General features: G+C 32.0%; 1 protein-coding gene across 1 annotated transcript; it reads left to right on the forward strand.

Annotated features, from left to right (window-relative positions):
- Window positions 1-1,728: 1,728 nt before the first annotated feature.
- LOC110662303 (cytochrome P450 94A2) lies at window positions 1,729-5,100 on the forward strand. Its single transcript, XM_021821238.2, has 2 exons — window positions 1,729-3,395; window positions 4,762-5,100. Exons 1-2 carry the CDS (start codon window positions 1,880-1,882, stop codon window positions 4,959-4,961), a joined length of 1,716 nt encoding a protein of 571 aa, XP_021676930.2. The 5' UTR covers window positions 1,729-1,879; the 3' UTR covers window positions 4,962-5,100.
- The last annotated feature ends 15,969 nt before the right edge of the window (window positions 5,101-21,069 follow it).

A 21,069-nucleotide genomic window follows, 5' to 3' on the forward strand; every position in this document is an offset into this window, starting at 1 on the left:
AGGATCTGGCAATGTCATCAATGACCCTAGCTATTGACTTCAATTAACTTTTTTTTTTTTAATTTAAGCTTAAAAATATTTTTCACATTTTCAATAAATTTTTTAAAATCGATCAATGTAAATTATTTTTATTATCAAAGAAAAAAATAAATTATTTTTAAAAAAATAATATTACAATTAAATAATAAAAAATATTTTCATAAAAATTTTCATATAATATTCAAAAAAAAATTTTATTTTCTACAAGAGAAATAGAATTTTAATAGTCATTTATTTTTTAAATAATGCATAAATTAAATTTATATTAATCAATTTAAACTCTTTTTTATTAAAAGAAACTTTAATAACAACGGTTACTTTCTTGTACAAAAGTTATTTTTTATATTTGTACTTATTTTTATTATTATTAAGTTAATATATATATATATATATTATTCCCATTGCATAACATATTAAAAAATTTAAAATATGAATTTACAAAAAATTACGATTCAAAATTAAAATTATATTTATTAAACATATTTATATTTAATAAATAATATTTATTTATATACTTTCGTACATTCAGTTAATCCAGTTAGAAGTATTATATTTTTTTGAGGATTTAATCTAAAATCGTTCAGAGTAGAAAAAGTGAATTCATATAGCTGATCCTAAATTTTTGAGATAAAGACTTAATTGAGTTGAATTGAGTTAAACTTTAATTTATTAGTATCTAATTTATCTCAAGGAAAGACTATAACCTCTTAATTCAAATCTCAATTGAAATTAATTTTATCAAGATAATTTAATAATTATTTAAAATTTATCTATAATGACAAAAATTAATTACAGGGTTTGTTGAGACTTCTTTATATTTTGGATCATTAGTCCCAATTTCTATTGTTCAATTAAGAAAAAAGGTTTTGTTGAGACTTGTTTATATTTTCTGATCAGAACTTTTATATTCCATAACCAAGTGGCGAAATGCAACAGATCAGACAACGCTTAGTCTAAAAATTGTAACCCAATAAGAGCTGATAACGTGCTAATGTTGATCTTTGCAAAGGATTATTATAAAGAATCACTTCTGTAGATAGGTGAATGATGATATCCATTACCATAAATTCAGTTAAATAAAGACCAAAGTCAATAGTACGGTTGGAACTATCAAGATTTTATATTAAAAAAAAAAAAAAAAAAAAAAAAAGCCACAAATTCAGGATTGGCTATGGGAAAACAACTACGATGGTTAATTAAAGATGTAAGCAGAGACTACCCTGATAAAAGCAAGCTTCCATGGGGGACCGGAGGTTAAAATTAAATTGTTCCGACTCTCAGATGCATGAATCTTTATATATAGTGACTAGTTAAATGCTTTTGCAAAAACACATGGATGTATTAAAATACTTTGTCCTCAAAATTGTCCTTATATAATTACACAACTATGCATTGAGTGAGTATTTATCCATTTATATAAACTGAGGTATATATTTTTTTAAGACACAATAATCCTGAAGTCATTTATAAATTATAAGTTTCAACCTCTCTATTTATATTAATGTTACATTCACCTGTCTTGAATTTAAAAAATATATATAATCACATCTATATATTTAATTTCACACGTCATATTTATCATTTTTATTTTTTATCAGATGTTTTATCAGTTATTATTATTGTATCTCATCAAATGGAAAATTAAGACGTATCTAATCTTGAATAGGGACGCCTCACACCTATCATCGGTCTAAGGAGAAATATCATTGACAAGATTCCAACAGCAACATGACCACGGTTTGCGAAGCTTGTAGATCCCTGCCAATTTATAAATACGCCCCATGCCTTGGCCCAAAAAAACACATCCAGAAGAGAAAATCATCCTCCACCACCCATTAACATGTCAGTTGAGCTCGAGCTTCTATTATCTTTTCTCCTTCTCATTGTCTCGTTCTTCTTCGTCTTTTTCTTTATCACTGGAAGCTCCAAATCTGAAAAATCTAGCTCTACTCACCTCCCAAAATCTTACCCATTGATCGGTTCTTCTTTCGCTATAAAGGCAAACTTCGACCGACGAATTCAATGGACGTCGGATATTCTCCAAAACATTCCTTCTGCAACATTTGTCCTCCACCGTCCTATGGGTCACCGCCAGATCTTCACCGGAAACCCAACCAACGTGCAACACATACTCAAGACTAACTTTCACCACTACCAGAAAGGCTCATTTACTCGACACACTCTCTTCGATTTCCTTGGTAATGGCATCTTCAATGCCGATGGTGACACCTGGAAATTTCAAAGGCAAGTTGCCAGCCACGAATTCAGCAACAGGTCTCTGCGTAAATTTGTTGAGACTGTGGTCAATACGGAACTCTCTCAACGCTTAATTCCAATCCTCTCCATTGCGGCTGCCAACAAAACAGTGCTCGATTTGCAAGATATTCTTCAGAGATTTGCTTTTGACAATATATGCAAAATCGCTTTTGGGTATGATCCCGCATATTTGTTGCCATCTCTTACACCCGCACAGTTCGCAGAAGCTTTCGAAGAGAGTACCAGGATAATCAGTGCCAGACTCAATCGCCCATTCCCTATAATATGGAAAATAAAAAAGCTTTTCCGTGTTGGATCTGAAAAACGTCTCCAAAAATCCATGTCTCAGGTACGCGATTTTGCCATGAACATCGTCAAAGAGAAGAAGGAAGAACTCAAACAGAACTCATCCCTCGAATCAGTTGATCTCTTGTCGCGATTCTTAAGTTCTGGCATTTCCGACGAGACCTTCGTCACTGATGTTGTCATCAGCTTCATATTAGCCGGTCGTGACACCACATCTGCGGCTTTAACGTGGTTTTTCTGGTTAATCTCGAAAAACCAACATGTAGAAACTGAAATTCTTAAAGAAATACAGGAGAAATCGAACGTAGCCATTTTCGAAGAAGTGAAGGACATGGTATACACCCACGCTTCCTTGTGCGAGACTATGAGGTTGTACCCTCCAGTTCCTGTGGACACCAAAATAGCAGTTAGCGATGACGTTTTGCCTGACGGGACGTGGGTGAAGAAGGGTACTAGAGTCACATATCATCCATACGCGATGGGGAGGCTAGAGACCCTATGGGGTCTGGATTGGGCTGATTTCAAGCCAGAGAGGTGGCTACAAGAGGGAGATGGAGTGAAGAACAAATGGAGTTTCGTTGGGAGAGATCCCTACACCTACCCGGTGTTTCAAGCTGGGCCAAGGGTTTGTCTGGGGAAAGAAATGGCCTTCTTGCAAATGAAGAGGGTCGTTTCTGAAGTTCTGAGCAGGTATAAGGTAGTGCCAGCAGCGGAGGATGGTGAGGAGCCAGTGTTTATTTCTCATGTCACCAGTAAGATGAAGGGTGGCTTTCCGGTGAGGTTCGAGGAAAGAAGTAAATGATTAATCTTGAATGAATGATGAAAAATTGTTGGTTTAGCATAATTAGCTGCTTCTATTACAGAAGAAAAATGCATGTCCATAGTGGTTTTCTAATTGTGGACTACTGCAAGTTTGTAAGAAGCAAGATCAATCTATTTACTTGTATATAATTATGTAATAAATTAAAAGAAGAAAATTTTTCATAAAAAATTAATTTCATAATAATTTTGCCTTTATTAATTAATTTTAATTTAAATAGGCGTGGTCATATTCTATTTTGAATTCAAAATTGAACTTTTTTTTTTAAATAATACAAAAACTGAATGATTCAGCCCAATTTGAAAATATTATTTAGTTTAATCTCAAGTTCCTATTTTAAGAAATGAAATTGGATTAATGATCACCCTTAATATTAAAAATATCACGAAAATTATAAAGTATTAAATTTATAATTGAAGTCAAGTGAATAAGAAATAATAATATGTTATCTTTGATTTAATTGTAGTTACACTGAATAATAACAACAAAATTTGAAGAAAAAAAAAATATTAATAGCGAGTAAAATGAAGTTTACTTTAATTATAGGTTTTGAATGTAAAACTTCATAATTTTGAAACAATCACAATATCATTAATCATATTAAAAGTTTCTTATAGAAAGAAAAATATTTTATTAATAGAAAATTATGATATTTAATAACGCATATTGATTGATTAATTAATGAGCTGTGTGCTTTTAAAGTTATTACAAGACTTCGAATAATAATATAATATCAAACTGACTGTATTTCTCATATTATTGATTAAAATTTTATTTTTAAAGAAAAATCTATCGTATTTGTGTTTGTTAATTAAGTTTATTAATGGGCTACTAGCGGGCTAGCGCTATCATCCCTACATGACGAGGATTGGGCCATAGATTGACATGAACGTTTAAATTAAAATTATAATTTCACCTATTAAAAGCTGATTTTTTAATAATAAATTGTTGGGTGAAGTTTATAGTAGTCCTTCGCACATACGTACGGTTCGGTTGACATTTTGATTACAAATCCAATCGCCGACTTATAAAAAAGTAAAAGCTTCAAATATAGCGGCTAGCTTAGCTAGCTGGCCATTGCTTGTTATTGGCAATTAGATTAATTTTTGATTCTTGAAAGCAATCCGGATCCTCTATAAATTTCAATCTCTACCTCCTTCTTTGCCCTCACACAGAAAGAGAAAGAAAGGAAGCAGAGATGGCAGATTGCAATGGTAATTATTAATTAATTAATTAATTAATTAATTAAGCATTATTTTTTGGTTTGATTTATTTATGTATTGTTTTTGTTATACACATATATTGTTTAATTCAGTAATCAAACCATACGAATTGTATAGATCCTGGAAAAAGTTCGTGGCCGGAGCTAGTGGGAGTGAAAGGAGAAGTGGCGGCAGCAACTGTGATGAGAGAAAACCCCAAAATAGGCGCTGTGATAGTGAAGGAAGGGATGATGGTGACTATGGACTTCCGTTGTGACAGGGTTCGACTTTGGGTCGACCAATGTGGAATTGTCAAACAGACCCCTCAAATTGGTTAACTAACGGTCCAATGAGCTTTTCAAGTAATTATCAATATAAAGCTTGTAATGTTTTTTAAATAAAATAAAATTGTCAATAATTTTTATTCTTCCTTATCAAGGATGGAATAATACTAATAATAATATTTTCCCCTCTAAATTGTGTCTCTGATATATATATATTTTTTAAAAAGCATGTTGATCTTATCTGTTTGTCCATCTAAAATGGAGATGGTGCCTCAAAATTAAACACCCTGCAGCCTACGATTTTGGAATTCCAAAGTTTCATTTTTTTTGTTTTGTTTTAACGAGGTGCAACCACATAACCTGCTTGAATCGAAATCCAGTTGATCAATTACCACATCGAATTTTCATGCAAAAGGGTATGTTAAATAGGTGCAATAAACAATACTAAACCACAAGATGAGTTGTTAGACATTTTTTGAAAACCATTAAAGTTCTGCATCGACACTATATTAAACGAACTACATTGATGATGGGTCTCTTTGGTGTCTTATTTGCACATTTCGGATCAATCTTTTATATTGCACCTCATGAGTTGTCACATTAGATGATTGATTTCATACCAGACTAAAAATTCAAGCATCCCTAGAGCCCACCTTCAACACACATAACAACTAAAAACACACATGCAATTAAGTTATTAGAGTATTCAGGTACAATCGAAATCTTCATCGATGTAAACTCTGGACCTCACAAATGAAGCAAATCTGCAATCAAAATTGTCCCCTTTATGCCACAAGACTTGCAACAGTATCACCAAAGAAAACCCAAGACAAAGCAAAATAGGGAACGAAAAACACGACCACATCATAAGAGCAGCCTAATACTCTGTTTCGATGTGGAGAAAGGGAGATAAAAGAAAATAAATACGGAAAAATAAATTATGATTATTATTTTTTATTGTTTGAAAATAAAGGAAAAATAAAAAAAGAAGGAAAAATAAAAATTATTTTACTCTTATTATTTTTTTTTCTAAATTAGAGATAAAATAAAGTAACTAAAGGAAAAATTATACTTTAATTGATGAAAATACATATATACCCTTATCTATTTCGAAAATATAAAACTTTGATGATTTTTAAAAATTAATTTAAATACCACGTCGTAAAACTAAAAATATATTTGAGTTTATGAATTTTTCTGAGTTTTTTATAATTTTTTTGAAATTTTTTGGCCTCGTTTTGTATCCCAAGGCAGAGTAAAAATTCAATTTTGGGTATTCTGAATCGAACCGGACTAGGTCGGACCGGCCGAATCGGGCCAGCTCCTTCTTCTTCTTTTTCTTCCCGCGCGCGTTTCCTCTTCTCCTCTCTCTCCCGTTTTCTCTCTCCTCCCTCACCCCCAGGCCGCGCCGCCGCCTCCCCAGCCTCCCCACCTCGCCGGCGCGCCGCCCCGGTGCCTCCCCACGGCCGGCCGTCGTCCCAGGTGGCCGGAAAACGAGCGCGAACGCCTCCCCTGCGCGCGCGCGACGCTTCACCTTCCCGGCCGAAATCCGGCCGATCCGGCCACCGATTGGGCCGGGTCTTGTGTCAAACACCATCTACACCTCGAGAGCTTAACATAGACACCAAGAACACCAAAATCCATCGAGCGGTTTGTTCAATTTTTGTCCGGAAAGTTTTAGCCAATTTTAACTTTTGGGCTAGATTTCTTGCAAACCGTGAACCCCACGAGAAAACCGAGAGTACCAGAGCGCTCCACTCGTCGAGAGCTTCACGGCAATATAAATTTCAAAATTTTCCGACACCGTTTTTCAGTGGGTCCCACGAAACTTCGTAGTATTTTTCCGAGCATTAAATGAGCTTAGAAAATTCCATAAAAATTATATACTAACCCCCGTGTTGTGGGCTTCGTGTAGGTACCTTCAATTCACGGAAATTCGATAGTTGTCCGGGTCTATGAATTTTCGGCCAAACAAACCGGCTATCAAAAAAGTCTCCGAATTGGATCGAGATTTTGGCTATCCCACCATTATCAGACGTTCTGAGTGCGTCCCTGGAGTCGGAATTGGCATAGGTAAACCCAAACCTTGCTTTTTCGTAATTTTCTAGTGCTTAAATGGGATTAAAAATCCATAAAATATTCGTGGTAGCTCAGAAAATTTTGATTCTTTTTGCAATAGCCTAGTAGTATTGCTAAGGATCGTGGGGAAAAGTTTTAGAATTTTTAGAGTTTATTTGGGTAGTTTTTGCAAAAATAGTCAATTATAAGGACTAAACTGTAATTTTATATCGTGTGATTGATGACTGTTTAGATGGGCCCAGGAGGGGCTGTGTGATATGATTGAGTTGTGGGTATATGGTATATGAATATAACAGTATGTTTTTAGCCTTTTTGCAGGTTGAGTAGGTCCTAAGTATAGGGGAGACTCTGCCGGATTTTCGGCACAACTTATGACGTATTTGGTCTTTTCTTGATTTGTATTGAGTCAATTATATTAAATAATTGTAATAAAATTATCAGGTGAGCCGATGACCTTCTTCCTACACTCCACCACAAAGGATCACTGTCAAGTCTATGAGTAAAATATTAATTTTAATTATAATTTCGATATTATTATATGTTCAAGCATGTCTATGCATCACTTATATGTAAATATCTATGTAGTTAAACTCTAGGCATATTTTATGTTGCATTCATAACTGTAAAGTGCCATGGATGTTGTTGTGGTAATTTGGAGCAGTGTGCGTGCGTTGGCGTGCGTGTGGTATAGTGTTGGCTATGGATAAGACGGGTAGACACGGCTTGAGATCTTCGCTGGGACCCGGTCCTTCGGGGTAGACACGGCTTGAGTTCTTCGCTGGGACCTCGATTTGGTTTATTAAGCGAAAGTCCGGCTTGAGTTCTTCGCTGGCACAAGTTGGATTTAAGAGAGCTGTATAGGGGATCAGCTCCCATATATTTATGATTTGACATTACTGGGTGTGTGAGTGCTCCAAATTACCTTTTTGCTGTTATGATGTGAAAATATTGCTGATGTTGCATTTCACTCTACAGGGTGCATTAGCTTTAGATAGTTATAGAGATTATGGTTAAAATTGATATTTTACTCTCTGAGTCGAACGCTCACTCCTGTTCATTATTTTTCAAGCTACAGGAGGATTTTATTGTGGTTAACCTGCTTTTCTCCTTCGCAGATTGTTTATTAATGTTTGTGTAATTTTATTAACTCCTAAAATTTTCTTATGTGTTAGAAGTATTTATTTGATTTGGGTCTGTAATATAATTATCATGTTGGACCTGTAAACGTATTATTATATGCATGTTTGATGGACTGGATGAGGGAGCTGAGCTCCCATTTATTTTTATGACATTGAGTATGTGGAGGGTGAGCTGAGCTCCCCAATTGATTATATATTGTGTTTACAGGTCGGGTGAGTCAAAAACTCCCCGTTGAAAGGTCCACTTTATGGCCAGACTCTGTCCGGTTGAATTCTTGAAATTGGGCCCAAATGGGCCTTAGAGTTGGGTTAAGGAATAGTTAGGCTTACTACGAGCCTCGGGAGCTTTAGGCTGGCTCAGGTCCTAGTGCCGGTCCAGCCCATTGATTGGGTCGTGACATTTTTATTTTAACCTTTTAAATAATTTACAAAATTATGAGTAAAATAGTAATTTAAAAGAAAAATATACTACTTTATTTTCTTTCCTATCTCTTCCCAAACATGAGAAAATAGATTTTATTTTCTTTCTCCTCACTATTTTTCTCTTATTTCAAACAAAAAAAAAAAGAAAATAAAAAATGAAAAATAAAAAATTTTATCCTTCTATTATTTTTCTTCCTCCCTATTATATACCCAAACACAGCGCAAAAGAATCCTCGCCACTCATCACTTTTCTGCCCCACCATCAAAATTTATTTACATTCCTATTTGTCAGTAGGGAGGGAGATCACCTACTGAAGGGAGAGGGGAAGGTGGCGTCTCTCGATCCCTCTCCATCTGGAGGGGCAGAGAGAACCGCTATGCGCCTACTTTAGCAGCGAGAAGAAACCGTTGAGGGAAAAGGGTAAAGAGAAAGCAACCGCATTGACTCGGTTGCCAAAGTCAAATCAATACTTTGGTAGGATTTGCACATGGAGATGATGTAGCACGTCACATGTCCTCGTGCTTAAAACCACAAATTCTTCATATTGTACGTCGAGGTCAAACAAACAATCTAAAAGACTAATTTTTTATATACATATTATTTTTCTATAAGCCATGTATAATAGGTGGAAGGATAAGCTATGCCTTCAATTTTCCAGAATTCAATGATTTCGGCAACGACGAAAAATTTGAACAGAGCAATCTATTTCATTCTATATATATGAAAACAAACCTTCACTCTTAGCAAACCATTAGAGAACTGGAGATCCAGAAGATAGAGAATGGCAAATGAGTGTGCAGGTAAGGCATGCACACTATCTTTAATTCTCTGCCTGATCCCCATAATATTTTTAATTTTGACATTACATTTTGCAGGTAAGAAAGCATGGCCGGAGCTCCTGGGGGGAAATGGGGACTCTGCGGCGGCAACCATAGAGAAAGAGAACAAAAAAGTGGATGCAATCGTGCTCAAGGAGGGAACATCAGTGACTAAGGACTTCAGATGCAACAGAGTCTGGGTTTGGGTGGATGATAATGGTCACTCGAGTTCCTTACCATTGGCTAAACAATAGATCATATGATCAATTATCCTAAATAAACGGTGTTTGCTGTTAATCACTATATGAATAAAAACTTATGAAAGTCTGGGCTCATCTATGTTTTGCAATTGAAAGTTAATTTGATTATAATTCCAATTAATTAGATAAATATTGATTCTCATCTATTTGATTAAATTGATTCATTCGCTTTTTTTTTTTTAAAAAAAAATCAAACTCTAATTAATTTAAATATTATAAACAAAATATATACGAAGATTTGTTTTGCAAGTAAAATTTTATATATTGAGCTATTTATATATTCTGTAATTAATTGTGTTATTGAGGCAATGATTTTTTTTTTAAAACAATAATAATTGGGAACCTTTTGTTGTTTGAGTCTTTCCTGCCCTGGTAGTTTAATTTTCTTCCTCCAAGTGGTGATTGCTTAGCCGTCTCGCTCAGGGGCAAATTCAAGTATTGCTGCTGACAGTTGGCTGGCTAATGCGCTGAAAATTGCTAATATAGTCGCTTTTTCTTGTGGGAGTTGCTTTCCCTAGCACTTTTCGAAAGCAGCTTACTAAAAGTGTGGTGGATCATCATTCTTATTGCTGAACAATATGTATCTTAATGAAATTAGTTGCCATTATGGAATTGTTGTCCCCCATATATAAATTTAACAATTAATGCCTAGATGGTCATCCTGATAACACCTGGAACAAAAGCCTTGGAGGCTGAAAATCTAATTGGTGAAGGTAAAATGCCCTGGCAGTTCGTTGAGAGCTCTTGGTTATACAGAATTCCTATAATTAAATGACCATTAGAATTAGCAGTGGATGTGGATGTGATCACGGAGGGCTTTCGGCATTGGCTATAGAAAAAGAGGCCTCTGGGCGTTCTTTCGAATCCCAAAAAGCTTGGTTAAATAAATAATTTTTTTTTAAGGATGTTAAATAAATAATGCGCGTGGCCACAATTAAATAATGTTTAAATATTGACCCAGAAAGTAAAACCCACAAGCATCTTTTCCCTTTATTGTAAAGATTGTAAAATCGTTGGTCTCTCTCTCTCTCTCTCTCTCTCTCTCTCTCTCTCTCTCTCTCTATATATATATATATATCATTATTACTTGGGTTGAGCTCAAAATCGGATAACGTATGTGCAGAACATTGATTGAATACAATTTTTGTTGTAGTGACATGTGCCTATAGAAAAAGTTTCAAGTATATTCAAAATTGATGAGGTTACATTGGATGACCTTATTTTCATTTAAATCAATTTTGAGATCAAGAGATTTGAAAGAAGGAAAATCTATAACAAAATTTTCTCCAGCTTGGGATACGTTTCTTTCTCCTTCCTAATCTTTATTTTCTTTTCTACTTTTAATTTTCCAAAACAAAAGTATCGATTTTATATTAGGTTTGAAAGAAGTGTGACCAAATTAACATAAGAAAGAGGAGGAGACAAGCATGGACCCGCCGACAGAGCGCCGAGCCCCTGCTTATATTATGCGGAAGATACAAGAATATATATATATATATATATAAACAAAATAAAGGAGAGGTCCCTCATATTTTAGAATCCCACTGCTGCCTTGCTTAACCTTGTATAATCCAAGGCTGCGAAATTTGTACATACACATAGCTAGCGACCATTTATGGATGACTACGAAATGAAAAGAATCGTTCCAGTGCTTGTTTTTAAATGGAAGGAAATCTCAAATATTGGAATTGACCCACTTGTGGAAGTGGATGTCCACTGGCGATGAGAGCACTAATTACGTTGCTTTAGAAAGGAATTAGCCCTAGTTAATCCCTATAGATTTAGTTCAGGATTAAATGCTTAGGGGTAGCTACAGAATAGTGATAGTGAGTGGCATTATATACGATTTTAATACCTTAACGAATGGAAAATTATATAGCATTCATTGTCACTCACAAATAAATAGGTTCCGTGCTCTTAAATTCAAGATAAAACTTTTTTTTTTTTTAAGTATTAGTGTATTATTTTTTAGTACATTATGTATATTTAATAATTTGCCCACAAAATATTTAAAGACCTGTTATACCGCTAATAAATTAGAGATGAGTATTTAAATTTCCATAGATTTATAAATCATTAACTTCCACGGTGGAATATGGCTTTAATCCATTATAAATTCAGGGATGTGTAAGTGTTGTTTTGCATAACCCTAAAGCTGAGCAGTTTCTGAGTTTTAAACCCTTATACCTTTCACACAACCATCTTTCCTTCTTGATTCCCTTCTTTTAATTTCTTTTCTTTTTTTTTTTTCAGTTGCTCTCAACCATGCCGACGAATATCAAAATGTTAATATTCGTCCTCTTGATCCTCGCCATGAAACCCACAGTAGCTTCTAGACTATTGATGGAAAATAATCAAATTATTGGCAGTGAGAGTGCAATGTCATCTCCGTTGGAAAAGGGCGTTGTCCCTCCATCAAATGCTTCTTCTTGCACTTACATCGGCAACAATGGGGGCAATCACCCTGGCCATTGCCCAAATGTTAATGGCTGATAATATTTTTATGCCTTTGCCCTGGTGCAAGAACTTCTACAAGATGATGATGATGCAACTCATCACTCACCAGTCACCAACCGTATATATATATATATATAAGGATATATGTCATATCAATAAATAAGACTGTGTTGAGTTCTTTGTGTGTGTCTGTGTTTTTTCCGTAGGCATAAGAATTTTATTGCAAGGAACAAAGAGAAGAACAAGATCAGGACCTCAACAAAGAGAACCCAAAGAAGTTCTTTTTGTGTTTCTGCCTTGTTTTGTTTCGAGTTCCACTAGAAGCTCAATGTAATTAGTGACTATATATGTATATTGGTGTGTCCTTATGCTTTCCACAGAAAATGTTTTCTTCTATTTTTCCCTAAAATTCCAATTTCAAGCAACATAATCGTCGACCATATACAGCACAAGAAGAGAAGTAACTATATATAGTGTGCTTTCTTAAGGATGTAATAAACCTTTTTCTTCACCTACATGTTTTCATGCATGTCTGAATGAATTCATGGCAAATGAAAGGACGGCTTTTTACATAGCTCCCGCCTATCTCTCATGGCTAATTCAACGACTTGCCCTTGCCCTTGCCATTAGAACCCCAATACCTTAATTATGTTATATTATGACTAGAAATTAATGAAGAGTCTGATATTTTATTTTCTTGATGAGCTTCTCTAGCTTGTATCTTGTATATTTATCTTAATGAGCCTCCAACTCTAAATGAGATGAGGGAATCCACATAGTTGGTGACCATAATACTTTGGCCTGATCAATTAATTTACCTAATCTACTATAATTAATATAATAATGTGCAGCAGTCCAACATAATCTTTAATTTCTTGGCTGTTAACAGTTGAAACGTGCTTATATATATCATCATTAATTAAGTTTACAATAATGTACCATTATGTTTTAACATAGTCTATATACATAGTATCATATAAACAGCCTAGATTGTATTTAATAATTGCTCATCATAAATTAACCATGATTTGAAATTTTCATTAATTACACCTTGCATTAACATATAAATGCTCGATGATTAAAATAAATGGGGAACAAAACCTAGATTGCTCATATATAGTTAATTCTATTAACTATAATTTAATTAGTGATCATATCTCATATTTTTTTTTTTACCTTTATCAATAAAATTTATCTATTTCTTATGAAAAAAAAATAAAAAAGTCATTCAGATCCAATATCGATTGTGGAGTGTGTGTAAATATAGGTTATACATGGATAAAAACTTCTTTAAAATTATCATAGTTTTAACAGTGATATATTCTTGTCATTAATTCATGTGTGCGTATGTTCTATCTTTAACAAAAAAAAAAAAAGACAAAAGGCCAAGGTGAGAGCCCGTATAAGTGAGTCTATGATAAAAACGCTGAGGTAGGCCCATTTGCAATGGATAGGTCTATTAGAATCCTATACGAGTGTGTGAATAAAGATTCCATTAAAATTGTCATGGCTTAAACAATCATCCCTTTCTGTTATGTTCTATATTAAAAAGAAAAAAAAAATAAAAAATAAATATTATCAGCAGGGTGAGAAATTGAACTCCACATTGCTTTTATAATATATGGAAAATATTAAAAAATATAAATATAAGGAAAAAGCGAAAACTCTACCAACCGTTTTAGGCCATTTTGCTCATAAGCAGGCCGCTTGCCAACCCACGCGACAACCATTTGCAAACAATTAATATAATTATAAAAATGTAGCTAATTAATCAAAAGCTTATAGGTTCTCTCTTGTTTTAATATGCTCAGGCCTCCTCATCCTTTGAAAGATCGCTGATACGTACTCACGGAGAATAAAAGTTTTAGACAAAGACCGATCCTATGAGCAGAGAGATGCATGATTGCCAACTTCCTCTACTAAGGTCATTTTCAAATCCGATTCTGACGATATTTTATTATTAATAACATATACTTGGCCAACTTAGGCAATCTTTTATTATTAATATTTAAATGAAGATTCCTAACGTGATATACTTCTTTTTTTTTTTTCCAAAAAAAAGCAATTTAAATAATTATAGCACCACCTCCACTATAGCTTGTTTGTTTCTATAAGCTTTATGGAAACGAGTCAAATAGCAAACGTGGTAGATCGACTCTTATGAACATTAATTAACAAACAAATTTTTATAAAAACATTAAACAAAATTAAATTAGAAATTTCATTACAAAGTTAGCGGAGCTCAGTGGTCAAATTAATTAGCTTTGTTGTGATATAAAGGAAGAGACCTTTTCTAGTAGTGCAATAATGGAGCTTAATTTGGACTGCACGTGCTGTGCTTCTATAATATTTTTGTTTTCATCCGTTATGATATAAAATTTTTATTAGCTACTGTGTTATCTTCAGTAGGACTTAATTAAAGCTTGATGATCACATAATTCGTTACTTGTTTAGTTGCATAATTCATAACTTAATGTTGTTTACTTTAATTGTTATAATATTCATTATATATAAAACTATAAATAATCAAAATTCTTTATTTTTTTTAACCCGAGATGAATATCATTAAAAGAAGCAGATCATTTAAAACAGGAGGGGAGTTAGAAACCCAACCCCATACAAGCTTTCTCTTTCTAATATTAACAGCAACCCAATCAGCACAACAATTAGCTGATCTAGGAACAAAAACAGACCAATTAGGATAGAGATTTAACAAACTGCAAATGTCCATAATGATAGCCTCTAACTCCCACGGAATGGAAGCAAGATAGGAACGGAATAGACAACACTTGTTACTTGAAAGCAGGCAGATTTAAAAACAGCTGATAAAAAGCCTCTACTGATGGCAAACTGGATAGCTGATCTGAGGACCACACCTTCGACCGTCAGAGCAGAGAGACTTATTTATTTATTTATTTATTTTTCTCTCTTCTCATGAGACATTTTCTCCTGTTATAGCTTTATTTGTACTCTCGCGAGACATTCTCTCTTGTTGTGTTTTTATTTGTACTTGCATGAGACATTTTCTCCTGTTAAGAGCAAAGATGTCTTCTCCAGGTTTTCTATAAACTATACAAAGTTTTTTTTTGCCTTTTCTTTTTTCATAGATTTGAGTACCTAACTCATATTGGAATATGTTAGAAAATTGATATTCATGATTGAACCGGATAATTATTAGGCTAATAATTTAAAAATTAGTACAGTTTTTTTTTATTTTACTATTTATATTAGATTAAGATTAATTATTTTGTATTGGCATTGCGTTCCTTTTCTGAGCATTTTAAATGTATTCCCCTACATTAATCTACTCATATCAATCTAATTTAGGATAAATAAGGTTGTATATCCGACCGAACTGAAAAATCATATCGAAATTAAGTTATTTTGATACTTTTATTCAGTTCTAGTTCTTCATTAATAATCAAACTAAAATCGTACCAAATCGGAAATGAATAGAGAACTGAATTTATACATATATTTTTTATGATTTTTTTAGTCAATATAATTTATATATATATATAATTATGAACTAAATATAATATAATATAATATAATATTTTATTTTTCTATATTTTGTTAATAATTAGTTATATACACGTTAAACTACCTTATAATTTTCAATTATAAATGTATTATTATATTATATATATATATTAATTTATAATTATATTTGTATCTTATAATTAAATATGTATAATTAATAAACAATTAAAATATATATTATAATATACTTATATTATTATATTACATAATATACATAATTTTAAATTATATTTATAACTTAAAATTAGAGATTATATAATTTAGAAATAGTTAGTAAATATATTAGTAATTACTTAATTCAAAATTTAAATACTAATTTACATATAATTTTTTTAAAAAATAATTATATAAAATTATTTTAATAACCGAATCAAAATTTTATTGAATCAAAATTAAATAATTGAGAATTGTACAAAATTAAAATCCAAATAATGAAAAATTGAATCGAAACTATACTGCAATTTTTATTCGATTTCGATTCTAAGCAAATCTCAAATCAAGTTAGTAATGCACACCCTATTGTTTTCAATAAAATGGAATCTTCATTAATAAGAAATGATAGTTTATAATTAAATTTTTTTGAGTTATAAAAATTAGAATTAAAATACTTACAATTATATAAATTATAATTTTTTATAATTAAAAATGATATGCTTTTCTTCATTCTGTTATTAAATATATAAATTCTTGACAGCGAGCCAATTTTATTTGTTTCCGTAGAGTTATCAGCAGTGTCAACCCATCACGGCACGAAGGCGAACAGCCTCTCTGTTCTCCGTTCCACTAGGCCCACCAATTATTTATCCTGAATTCCTTTTTGCTTTTTCATTATTTTATTAATTCATTGCTTGAATTTTATTCGCATGAAACTTTGCCTTGCAGGATCCAATAATTCTTTAAAAATATTATAAATTTTTTAAAAAGAAGTAATAAAAATTTATATCTGATGAATATGGGAAGTGTAGTAGCATGGCATCATCTGGGCAGCCAACACTTCATGATTGGAAGGGAATTTGCAGAGAAATTGAGCATTTATTTCTTGGTGATAAGAGGCCTAGAATATAAAAGTATTGTCATTAACAGAGTAATTTTCTTGACGTCTTCTAATGAAATTGATATTTTTAATTTGTGTTATATGGACAAATTTCCATGGTTAGTGTTTTTCGAGCTCAATACGTTTATTTCTTCATGACGTCTTCACATAGGTGGTTTGTTTTTACTTAAAGTAGTGTGGAGTAACTGAAGTTAGAGCAAATTAAGCTCCAAATTTAAATTATTAGAACAAAATTTTAGTAATGTTTCATTTTGATCATTACACTTGTTATTATTTATTTTTAACTTATTACACTTATTAATTTTTTTTTACAACTAATAAATATAATTTTAAAGACATAAAAAAAAGGTAAAAGACCCTTTTTAAATTCTCATGAAATTACTCAAAATTTATTTAAGTTCTGATCAAATCAAATGGACTATTTTAAGCCTTAAACTAACCAAAATTGTTCAAATAAACCCAAAATTAATAGTGTTAACTGTCTGTTTAACTTAACTGGAATGAAAAAACAATAATATCTGCTGCACAGAATACGTACAAAATAGAATCAGATTATTTCACAAGACCAATAGCCTCTAATATGGAACAATCATCTAACAATAGAAAAGCTCAAGATTATCATTAGCAGCAATTGCAAAACCAAAGTCACCAAATGACATGATATAGATACTGAAACTCACATCCCATTAGCTACTATAAAGTAGGACGCAGACATAGAAAACTCCACTGATAATAATAATAATGAATTTATAAAATATTTAGAAATTGCCAGGGCCAATATTTTGCCATAAAATCAGTAAAAATTGTTGCCATAAATAAATCTTAACAATCAACTTAACCTAAATGAAAACAAATGGTATGAAAAAGAATGATTCAATTAGATGTTTTAATCACAAAAATTAGCTCTATAAAAAAAAATTTGTCAAAATCTTATATTTCGCACAAAATTCTTATTCCAAATCAATGTAGGCCACTAAAAATAAGATGTCAAAATGCAAAAACCTAACCCTAAAATCATACAAATACAATTATTAGAACATGGTTACATTGAAGCTATATTAAAATTACATATAAAAAAATAAGAAAAACAAAATGACAACTAGTAAATGAAACGAAAGGTATAAATAATGATGATTACATAACGTCATGGTCATTGTTGGATGAGTTGCCTTCATCCTCTTCCTTGTAATTCCTTAAATTCAGCTCTTGAATCTGCTCGCCTGGCATCTCTTAGCTTCAAAAAAAATTTTGGCATCTCTTTATTGCCCAAATTCTTTAGTCATCAATTTGTTGATTCTTTGATATGAATTTTCTTCACTTTTTGTTCTTCAATTATTGAGAAGAACAAGTTAATGAAATAATGGTTAATTAAACGGATGTTTAGCATCATGTGATTACTCTTTTGACTTATTTGTTTTAATTGTAAAAATATAAAACTTATTTGAATAAATTTTTTGATTTTTTTGTTCTAATTGTAAAATTATTAAACTTAGTTAAATAATTTTAAAAAGTTTAAGATAGCTCATTTAGTTTGATCATAATTAAATAATTTTTAAGTAATTTTATATAAAAAACAAAGTGTGTTTTGCCATAAGAAATATGCAAAAGGATGTCCATGCACAGAATGTGATGGTGATGATGATGATATGTTTACCCTTTGGAAAAACTAGAACGCGTTCACCTCCTCTGTCTCTCCTAAAAATTTTTATTTGCTGCAACTGATTTAATTTTTTTAATAATTTTTATTTTTATTTTATTTATTTATATAATTAATTTGATTAAAATTTAAAATATAAATTAAACACAAAAAATATATTATATTGCAGGTTTTTTTTTCTGATCTTTTTTTTTTCTTGAAACAAAAACAAACTCTTTAAATTTGGATTAAACAGATCGTGTTGGAGGGGGCAAGGGACATGGCATTCATTTATCTCAATATCAGGAAACTGGTTGTGCAAGCTCAATACGCGTCATTGATATTTCTTGCGATATTTGCAGGTAATTCTGCTGCTGGTTCCCTTAAGTTTACAGAATTTTCCCGATATGCTGGTTCCCTCACAAATTGTTCGGCTTTGCTTATATTGTTTTCCTCTGTTTTTGTTGTTTTGGTCTGTCATTTGTATTTTGGAGTAGATTATCTGATGTTTAAGTGTGCTAATATTCAATTATTTGTTTGATTATTTAGTGTGGCGCTACAATTATATAGTATAATTCTATATTTTTGCAATTAATGGATGTAAAACTGCAAGAGAAGTAAGATGAAAAATATGGTTAACTGGTTATGCATATGCACAATTTGGATATCCATGAGGGCAGAGGTTTTTTCTTCTATAAGTAAAAATTTTTTTATGAATATAGAAGGAGTAAAAAAAAAAAAAACTTAGCATGAACTGTTCAATAAGCCTTTCCAAGGATTTGAAGAAGATTGCACTGTTTTTCTTTTTCCTTCTCACAAATTAAAATATAAATAATATATATAAGAGACAAAAAAAAATTTAAGGAAAAAAAAAAGAAAACAATGTTTTCAATGATTGAATTAATAATAGATGAGAAGCGCCCTGGAGCCTTGTTCAGGTTAGGGACTCAAGATACTGCATTTTTTGAGTCGGATTCGATGAAAAAGGAAGAGGCAAAACCATATACAATAGCTAACACAGCAGATAATTTCAAAGCCTTTTGGAAAGCTTTCAATTCTGTAAAATTCGAATTAATCACTCCAATTGGACGACAAAAAAATGCACAAAACATTACTATTGTGGTATCTGAGTGCACTACCCACAGCACTTCCGCCCGACTTACCTAATGAGAGCCATCAATGTTCCATTTGTAACAGTACACAGATGGAGAACACCAAGAGTTTTTGGGCCAAGACTTGGGTGGATTTGTCCAGGATTTAATGGTCGCACTGGTTAGTAGCAAGTCTGAACCCCAGAGTGAAAAAGAGACATCTAACGCCTTCATCTTGGTTGCTAGTCGATAGAGGATTAAAGAGCAAATTTCCACAGTACACATCAGTATTGTTGAAAATTTTATCATTTTCAATTGATTTTTTTATAAAAATTTTAATTTTTTTTAATTTAAAAATTTTCATTTTCAAAAAATAGAAACCAATGATATGATTATGCAAGAATTCATTTAAATTCTTTTCTTATAAATGAATTATTCTAAATGAAGTCTAGGTGAAAAGAGCTGGATGAATATTATATTTCATATTCTTTCTCCCTCCTAAATTATTCTTTTCTTTTCTACTTTTTTTTATTTTTTTCCCAAAACAAAAGTATGGATTATATAGGTGAAAAGATATTGGTGAATACTATATCTTCATATTCTTTCTCCTTCCTAAATCATTCCCATTTTTTTTCAAAACAAAAGTATTGATTATATAGGTGAAAAGAGCTGAATAAATACTATATCTTCATATTTTTTCTCCTAAAAAGAGCTGGATGAATACTATATCTTCATTGGAATTTTTGTCAATGTGAGAATCATATATTTAAGAGAAGAGACCATTATCAATATCTTTATATTCTTTCTCCTTCCTACATCATTCTTTTCTTTTTTACTTTTTTTTTCCCCAAAACAAAAGTATCGATTATATATTAGGTTTGAAGGAAGTTGACGATATTAACATGAGGAAAGAGGAGAAGACAAAGCAGGGACCCGTAGACACACCGCCGAGCACCTTGCTTATGCCATGCGGAAGATGCAAACAAAACAAAAAAATAAAAGGAGAGGTCCCTTAAATTTTAAAATCCCACTGGTGCCTTGCATAACCTTGCATATCTAAGGCTGCGAGATTCGTAAATATAGAGCTAGGGCCATTTATGGCCGACTAAAAGAATCGTTCAATTGCTTGTTTTTATTTGGAAGGAAATCCCTAGTATTGGAGTTGACTTGACCCACTTGTGAAAGTGGATGCCCACTGGCGATGACAGCACTAATGACGTTGCTTAATTTAGAAAGGAATTAGCCCTAATTAATCCCTATAGATTCAGTTCAGGATTCATGTTATGTAAGCGTGTAAACTACAAAAGAATAAAATAAATACATAAAATATTAACATTTACATAGTTAACTCAAGTTATGCTATCTTCCACTATAACTAAATAAATAATCATCACTTACAAGTTTAAATTATACTACCAGTAAACTTAATTACAACCAAGAGATCACTTACTATAAACTGCTTATAGTAAATATATTAGTTAGTCCTCTCAGTCTACTTTAGATATACACCAATAGATTTACTACTACAATTGTTACATTTATATCGTGTTTTCAACTACATGACTAAGAGTCCTATCACTATTGGACATTCTTGAATTCTATGTATTTTCTTCACTTTAAGGAGAAACCTCTTTCCCGGACTACAATAGGCAGGAACCCCT

This window comes from Hevea brasiliensis, chromosome 9 (assembly GCF_030052815.1).
Source record: "Hevea brasiliensis isolate MT/VB/25A 57/8 chromosome 9, ASM3005281v1, whole genome shotgun sequence".
Classification (NCBI taxonomy): Eukaryota; Viridiplantae; Streptophyta; class Magnoliopsida; order Malpighiales; family Euphorbiaceae; genus Hevea; species Hevea brasiliensis.